The 9285-nt window shown below is 38.5% G+C and overlaps 2 protein-coding genes across 2 annotated transcripts; both read right to left on the bottom strand.

Moving 5' to 3' along the window:
- Positions 1–3707: 3707 nt before the first annotated feature.
- On the bottom strand, positions 3708–4352 carry LOC108764623 (uncharacterized). The gene has a single exon (XM_018512947.1). The coding sequence runs from the start codon at positions 4350–4352 to the stop codon at positions 3708–3710; it is 645 nt and encodes a 214-aa protein (XP_018368449.1).
- Positions 4353–4574: 222 nt separating this feature from the next.
- Positions 4575–8207, bottom strand: LOC108764624 (uncharacterized). The gene has a single exon (XM_018512948.1). The coding sequence runs from the start codon at positions 8205–8207 to the stop codon at positions 4575–4577; it is 3633 nt and encodes a 1210-aa protein (XP_018368450.1).
- Positions 8208–9285: the final 1078 nt, after the last annotated feature.

Here is a 9285-nt window from a genome sequence, read left to right on the forward strand (position 1 = left end):
AATGATTTATGTAATATTAACCTAAACAATTATCTTAAATTTATTACCTGTTTCAGTAACTATACGTTAAAATGAATCAAATGTAGATAGGCACACAAATTGGGGGCACATTAATAGGGCCATCGTCGGTTGGAGGACTCACTAATAGGGACAAAAACATGTTTTTTATTTTTGTCAAAAACATTATAAAGTATTAACATTTTTTAAATTAAAGAAATATTAGAAGAAAAAGAAATAGTTGAAAAACCGATATTGATTGCAAGCAGATAAAATTAAACCTACAATATTTAATAATTAATTCAGTAATAAACAAGTTGGCTAAAAGGCACATTAATAGGGACAGTTATCCTAGTACTATTGTAATTCAAAATTCTCGGAATTGTGTTCATTAAATTAAAAAGTGATGGGGTTGTATCACGATATGACAATGATAAACGTTTTTTGGATTCAATGCTCTAAGTTTTTCCAAAACAGAGTTTTGCATATCATAGCGTTTTGATATTTGCTGTGCTGATATCTAAACATAATTATACATATAATATATAAATAACAGAAACGGAAGTAAATACATATGGTAACATTTGTTATCGATAATAAATGAAACCTTTAGAAATTCCTTGCAGGGCCAAAAAATTCTTCCTTCTCTTTTTTGTTTAAAATTGATTTTGATCATTAATGGCTTGAAATTCTTTAATGCCAAAATATACTTGTGAATTTGGAATACATTCAACTTCCTTGTAAGGATTGATATCAGAAAGTGAAGTTTTCATTACATAATCTCTCTTCATATAGCATAGAAGAATTTTTTGACAAAGATTTATTATTTTTTCATGTAATTCAGTAATGACTACTGCATCAGTTTGAAAAAAACGATTGAAATTCGTAAACTTTGGTAAGATCCATTCAATGAAGAAAAAATATAATTTTGTTAGCGGATTATTAAGTTCTCTAAAAATTTGTTCTGCAGCCTGCAATCATTCACTTAACCATCTATCGGTGAAAAACAATCTCAAAGCTTCCCATTGTTCAATAATGCGCCCCACCACCATTATTAAAGACAGCCAACGTGTTTGAGATGGATGTAACATCTTATGTGGTGCCATATCAACAAATTCTTGAAATTGACGAAACTGACATTGTTTTTTTGCACTTAATTTAAAGAAATTGTATATATTTCTTGCTAAATCTTGAAGTAATCGTGGAAGACTTTTGCAAGCTTCACTTGCGCATAAATGTGCGGAATGACATACGCACTTTAAAATAAATATATTAGGACATTTTTCTCTCAATCTACTAGCTACAGAATTATATTGACCCATCATTGTATTACATCCATCTGTAGCAAATCGGGTGGCACCCAGTTGGACACGGCTCAATTGGACACGAGCCACTCACAGCGCTTGAGACTACAAAGCTCCTAAGCACCAGTCGCTGTGATTGGTGGTGTCCAATCGAGCCGTGATCAATCGGGATCACCCCCAGCAAATCCTATCATATTTGAAAGAGGTATTGAATAATTATCAAGAGACTGTATTATACCTTTAAATAAACTTTCTGCTGTTGCATCTTCGTTGGCATTGCTTGAATCAAAAATTTTGTATAACTCCCAAAATACATTGACAACTTTTTTTTAAATTTGTATTATTAAATCTCACTACAACACAAGCGATTTTAATGCAAGATATGTCAGTTGATTCGTCTGTAAGAAGACTAAATTTATTGATTCTTAATATCTGAGCTAATTTCTCTTTATGGGAAGCACCGATAACATTTACTGCAATACTAATTGCTTTTGTTCTTTTCAAAGTAATATTTCCTATTACAGGATGATAATAGCAAATATCTTTTAACAAATCTGTTAAATAATCTGCCAATCGAAAAGGCAGATTATGTTCCATTAAAAATCCAACCAATTTTATTTCAGTTGACATAATATCCTTACTTGCAGATTGAATTTTCCTGGTAAAACATGAAATAGATTGCTGTTTCACAGTTGCAGCTTGCATTTTCTCATACTTTTCCCATGTCACCTAAGAACAATTACCATGAATTCATTGAACAATGGCATTACATACATTTTGCTCTGTATTCATTATTCTGGTCACGTTTTAACCAAGCACTAAATTCTGGTTGAGAAAGCCATTTATTTGTAAATTTTTGCTTTCAGTGTTTTGTTTTTAATCGGTTTTTCTCATTTTTTGATGCACTGTAATCAAATCCAGATTTAGTAATTCAAGAATTTTGAAAAGTAATATTACATTTTTATAATTAATTCTTAAAGGGCTATGCATAATAAATGAAATAGCCCAATGAGCAAAGTATCTAAAATTGGTACAACTTCAAGATATCTTTAAGAATTTTTTTAAACACATCTTTAAGATATTTTATTAAAATACTCCGAAAAATATCGTAAAGTTCTTATATATGTATCAATTTTATAGACATTCTGCTCATTGAGAGAGAACAGAGAATAAGGAATATTTTAATATACTCAAATATATTATACCTTTCTTTTCCTACAGATGAATCATATGCTAATAAAGTTTCATCTGCATCATTACTATCACTGAATTCTATCTATAATATTAATTAAAATCTTTATTTGCCTTTTTAAATCAATCTTTAGTGTGTTTATAATTAAACAAACCTCCAATTAAAATGCATTTTGTTTTACGTATGATGATTGTTATGGATTGGTGTGAATGATGCCAAGGGATGAAAACTTAAAATTGTTTTATTTGTAAATACGAGACAATGTGAGTGTTACTTGCATTGGAACATAAACTTGCTAAACTAAAACTAACGTCGCGTCCACCTTACTGCCTATCTGCGCGCCACGTAGCGCCTCCAACTCCCTATCAAGTGGACGCCGGACCGAGTCCGTAACAGTTCTCCCCCCTTGAAAGGCTATCTTTCAAGTTATACTCTGACTTATACATATCATCGGTTATCATAACAATCTTCTTATCTATTACTACTTTATCAATTGCTTCTTGGTGTAAGGAGGTCATCCTCCATAGGCAGGGGACATAAGCTGCGTGATGTTCGCTTAAACTGGCCTTGTGCTGTTCTGACCGTGACCACCCTAGTTACGCCATCGGCTCCGGGATGCTCCTCCGTAATTCTTCCTACATGCCACTGGAGAGGAGGCAGACGCTCGTCCTTAAGGAGTACCAGAGTTCCCTTAGTCAAGGCTGTAGTTCCACGAACCCATTTACTCCGACGTTGTTGCTCTGTCAAATATTCGGTCTGCTAGCGCCTCCAGAAATCTTGCCGCATCTTTTGAAGGTGTTGCCAATGACTTAGATACTTATCAGAAACATCAACATAATTCCCTTGTACGGGCTGAAACAAAAAATCTCCCACCAAAAAATGGACAGGGGTTAATACAAACAAATCTTGAGGATCATTCGAGCACGGAGTTATTGGTCGAGAGTTTACTACCGCCTCGATTTCAACGAGAAGAGTGTAACATTCTTCAAACGTCAAGACCAAACCCTTGGTCACAGCGTAAAATTGCCTTTTTACTATTTTGACTGCAGACTCCCATGAACCCCCGAAGTTTGGGGCTCTCGGAGGAATAAAGCTCCACTCTATTTTTTGCTTCGCCAACAGTGTTTGTATTGTATCTTCCTTTTCCTTTAAAAATGCGTATAATTCCTTAAGTTCTCGAGAGGCACCTACAAAATTGGTGCCATTATCGGATATCAGACGGGAACAAATTCCTCTCCTTCCGGTAAAACGACGAAGAGCTGCCAAAAACGCTTCGTCGTCAGATCCGTGACTAACTCGAGATGAATAGCTCTTGTGTTGAGACAAATAAATAAGGCAATGTAAGCCTTGAAAGTAGGGTGACGTCCTCTGCGACGGCTCTCCCTTATGAATATAGGCCCTGCATAATCCACTCCACTAATAGCAAACGGACGGATATATCCAGTTACCCTTTCCTTGGGCAAGTCCCCCATCTTCACAGACAAGTTGGGAGGACGCGTTCTAAAGCAATTTAGGCATGAGCGGACTGCTCTTCGAGCTTCTCTTCTGCCGGCTAGAATCCAATACTTTCTTCTGCTTGATGCTAACAGTTGCTCGACTCCGCAATGATGTAGCCTCAAATGCTCTTCCTTCAATATCAGATTAGTTATGTGATGTTGCGACGGCAGTATGATAGGGTGCTTTGTTTCTTCCGGTAAGTCAGCATGCCGTAAACGACCTCCTACTTGGATTAGGTCCTGCTTATCTATAAATGGGTCCAGTGCGATCAACTTGCTATTCCCCTTGATAGCACTCCTCTTTTTGAGACTGTGAACTTCCTGGATAAAGGACTCATGTTGGACTATCCTCGCGATAGCCATTTCTGTCTTATTCAGCTCACCGCCCCTTTGTTTATTGCGACGACAACCTTCGGCAAATCTGTAACACCAAGCTAGAATTCTTACGATCCGTTCAAATGAAGATACACTGGGTAATATTGAATGTGACGAAGTTGCGATTAGAACAGAGATCTTCTTTTCTCTTCTGTCCGGTAGTTCTGGGATGTTCTCACGCCGTTCTGGCCATTCTTCTTCTGAACGAAGTCATCTGGGTCCATGCCACCATAGGCTGTTATCCTTTAGTTGCTGAGTAGTGGTTCCTCTCGACAGGATATCTGCAGGATTATCGCCAGACGCCACATGATGCCACGAATCTTTCGCCGAGAGCTGTTGTATTTTCGATATCCTATTGGCCACAAAGGTCTTTAAGGTGCTGGGGCAGGCTTCTATCCATCCCAGCACAATCATGGAGTCTGTCCACATGTGAATATTGTTGGTTGCTTCGCCTAATGCCTCTTGTACTTCGTGACACAGCTGAGCCACTAGTAGTGCCGCACACAGCTCCAACCTTGCAATGGTTATTGTCTTTAAGGGAGCTACCCTTGACTTGGCGCATAAAAGTCTTGAATGTAAATTACCATCCACGTCCTTGCTGACTGCATAGATACATGCGCCGTAGGCCTTCTTGGAGGCGTCTCCGAATCGATGTAAATCAAATTTCGCCTTTGCGTTGCCTTCCTTTACACAACGAGAAACCCTTATCTCCTGTAATTGGTTTAGAGATGAACGATAACTCTTCCATTGCGTGTATAGATCTTGCGGCAGGCTTTCGTCCCAGCCAACATCTAAGGACCAAAGCCTTTGCATGAGGATTTTGGAGACTATAAGTACAGGCGATAGAAGTCCCAATGGATCGTAAATCTTTGATATTTCCGATAATACTGTGCGTTTAGTGGCTCGGTGAAGGTCCATATCCCTTATACTGCAGTGTAAGAGATCTGTTCTATGATCCCATAGCAATCCAAGTGCCTTCAGAGGCTCTTCTTTGTTTAATACCAATAGTTCATCGGCCTTGCTATCCACTGTCAAATGTTGCAATATCTTTTCATTGTTTGCTCTCCATTTTCTCAAAGGAAATTGACCTTTTCCTAGTAATGTCATAAGTTGTTTCTGCAGCATAATAGTTTCTTCAAGATCGTCGGATCCAGTGATTACATCGTCCATGTAAAAATCCGATTGAAGTGCTTTCCTTGCAAGGGGGAATGATTCTCCCTCTTCTTCTGCTAGTTTCTGCAAACAACACTGTGCCAAATAGGGCGCACAGGCGGTTCCATATGTGACAGTATTTAAGCTGAATACCTCTACCGGTTCAGATTCTTGACATCTCCAGAGGATCAACTGAAGATTGCGATCTTCCTTTACTATCCTTATTTGCCGAAACATCATTGCAATATCGGCATTTATTGTGTACAAGTGCGTCCGGAATCGTAACATAAGATATAACAAGTTGTTTTGCAAATTAGGTCCAGGCAGCAACATGTCGTTGAGTGACTTTCCGTTGTCTGTCTTGGCTGATGCGTCGAATACTACTCTGAGCTTTGTGCTAGTGCTTTCGGGCCGGAGTACAGGCTGATGTGGTATAAAGTACGATGGCTTCTTGCTGGAAGCGACATCCCCAGATGCCGTACTCATGTGTCTCTTATCCTTGTACTCTTCCATGAAGCGAACATATTCTTCTTTGAGGGCTGGCTGCCGTTTAAATCTTCTTTCTAGCGCGAGCAGTCTCTTCATCGCGGTCTCCCGTGAGTCTCCGAGAGCAATTTGAGAATCCTTCGGCAAACTAACTATGAATCTTCCATCCGACTCTCTTGAATATGTGTTGATAAAATGCTCTTCACAGTAACCTTCTTGTTTGCTGAGTAAGCGCGGTTCTTGAATATCTTCTTGTTTCCAAAATCTCTCGATTTGTTCTTGTAGAGCTTGATTCGTTGTGATTAGCGACGTTGATGCTTTGTTAGGATTCGCGTGCACCATCTCGCCTCCGATTACCCATCCAAGAAGAGTCTTTTGCCACGTAGGATTCCCTCGGCCACCTTGTATCTGACCTACACACAATAATTTCCAAAATAAGCCAGCGCCTATCAGTAGGTCTATTTTACCTGGCTTGTTGAAGGAGGGATCTGCTATTCTAGCGTCGTCAGGTAACTTAATGTTTTCTTTGTTTAATTTGACTTGTGGCAATCGTTCTGTTATGGTAGGAAGCACCAAACAATCTATCTGCACTTTAAAGTTGGTATGACGGGACTCGATCTGTAGACTCGTGGAATATCTAATTTCCGTCGAACACTGCATGACACCATTAATGATTTGATTCGCTCTTTTGCATGGCAGTTTTAATTTATCAACTAATTCTTTCATCACTAAATGCGACTGTGAACCCGGATCTAGCAAAACTCTACATTGTTGCTGCTTCCCTTGAGCATCGCGAACGTACACTTGAGCTGTGGCTAGTAATATTAGTGAATGTGAACTTGACTTGTTACTATTTGTTAATGCTACATTATTCTGTGTAGAATCATCCGCTTGATTCATGCAATGAACAAAATTACAGTGGGTAGTCGTCGATTTCTCTGTTTCTTCTGATGATTGCGTATCAGGGTTCGCGACAGACTCTGACTGTGCGCTCGCCTGATCTATGTGCAACAGCGTGTTATGCGCCTTGGAACACTTACGGCAACTTGAAGACCTACATTCTTTTACATAGTGCCCTGCTCTTAGACAGTTAATACACAGCTGTTTCTTTCTTACCTCTGCCTTTCGATCCTGAACCGATCTTTTTAAGAATTCCTCGCAATTAGAAATGTGATGCTTTTCCTGACAAATCGGACATGCTTGCGTAGTGACTGCCAACGCTACTCGCTTCTCAACCTTCTTACTGGTGTTATCTTGTGTTGTAGGCTCCTGTTTAACCTTTCCACTGTTCAACATCTCAAATGTTCGACATCTTTCCTGCAAGAATTTAAGAAATTCTTCTACCGTTGGCATGTGATCTTGTTCTTGTTGTCCGACTACATCCTCCCACTCACGCTGTGAATGAAAATCCAACTTGTTCCTAGCAAGAAAAATAATGATAGCATCCCATTGATTGACGGGTTGTCCTAACACTTCTAACGCTTTCAAATGAGTGCTAATATGTACTATAAACTGCTTCAATGTTTTATGCTTATCCTTTGTAATTTGCAGAAATTCCAATAACCATGTCAAATGACTGTTGATAATCAATTTCTTATTTTCATAGTGGCCCTTCAAAAGGTCCCAAGCAATTACATAATTCTCGCTCGTTGTATTCAGTCCACTAATTACTTGTAAGGCTTCGCCCTTTACCGTACTACGCAGATATTGGAATTTCTGAACTGCCGTTAACTTTCGATTATCATGTATCAAGGACGTAAATGCATCTTTGAAAGACATCCATTTTTCGTACTCACCATCAAACGCGGGTAAGGTTAGCGTCGGTAATTTAACATTAATCGTACCTGGAGGCTGTTCCCTATTCGTTTGCTGTTCTTGCATTACCACTAAATTTGCTGCTTGTTGCGTTTCTGCCATGACGCTGCGTACCTTGTCTGTTGCTTCATAGTACATGGTTTCGAAGACGATTCTCTCTCCTTCTTCCTCTTTCACCACATCTTCCAATTGTTCCTCTTCTTTTATGCGTAATTCTTCCAGTTGTAGTTGGTTTTCATTGAACGCTGCCCACAATTCTTCCAGTTTTTTACAACGGGTCTCTGCTTGTTGATATGTGATGCCTTGTTCTGTTGAGATATAATTGAAAATCCGCGTCACTTGTCCTTTGACTCGAGCTCGCGTTAATTTAGCCTTCTTCAATTCCGCCATGTTTTCCGTCCGTTCTCACTGCGACGATTTCTAGAATGTCTTTATGCGTCTGTCTGCTTTCACTTATGCTTTTCTGATTTCTTCCTCGCCTCGTGCCTCAACGTTGGGCGCCAAAATTATGTTATGGATTGGTGTGAATAATGCCAATGGATGAAAACTTAAAATTGCTTTATTTGTAAGCACGAGACAATGTGAGTGTTACTTGCATTGGAACATAAACTTGCTAAACTAAAACTAACGTCGCGTCCACCTTACTGCCTATCTGCGCGCCACGTAGCGCCTCCAACTCCCTATCAAGTGGACGCCGGACCGAGTCGGTAACAATGATTCTCCAAAATCGGAAAGTAAGGTTTAAAGATATATTATAATGATATTGAACATAAATCTTAAAGATATCATTAAACAACTTTTACATTATGTATGTGTTGATTTTGGATATTGTCTGGGTTACATTTAAAGCTTACAACCATTACAAATCCGTGTGTTTATTAACTCAATTATGCCTAATTTTTTCACATCTAAACACACTTTATCCAGGAGATATCTTCCGGAGTACAATGGAGATATCTCCTGGATAAAGTTATCCGCAACTTATCCAGAAGTGAAAAAAATTAGGCATTAGAAGAAATCGTTCATTAAAAATAACTAACCTCCATTACGTTTCTAAAATTTATAAACACTTATGTCTATAAATGGTATTTATTGAACTTTATGTAACTGGCTTTTATTGCGTATACTCGTATATAACTGGCTGTCTATAATGACATGTCGTAAACTTTTAGTTTTTCTTTGTCTATATAGATATAGAAAGCATATTGAAAGAATTTAAATGTATTTAGTGCCAAATAAAACACACATTATGAGTGCTTTTCAACAAGAAATGTGATTTGTTGGAAGCAAAGATAAGAACCAATCAAATTTGTTTGTTGTTTAATCGCTTAGGCTGAGTTTCCACTGAGCGCGTCACGCATCGCATCGTCGAAGGAGAGAAAGAGAAGGTTTGTGTATACAGGGTGTTTGGCGACTACCGCATTTTTTGTCATACGTGGGTAGAACAGCCTATACTGAATCAAAAAGT

The sequence above is a fragment of the Trachymyrmex cornetzi genome, unplaced genomic scaffold, assembly GCF_001594075.2.
Source record: "Trachymyrmex cornetzi isolate Tcor2-1 unplaced genomic scaffold, Tcor1.1 scaffold440, whole genome shotgun sequence".
NCBI lineage: Eukaryota > Metazoa > Arthropoda > Insecta > Hymenoptera > Formicidae > Trachymyrmex > Trachymyrmex cornetzi.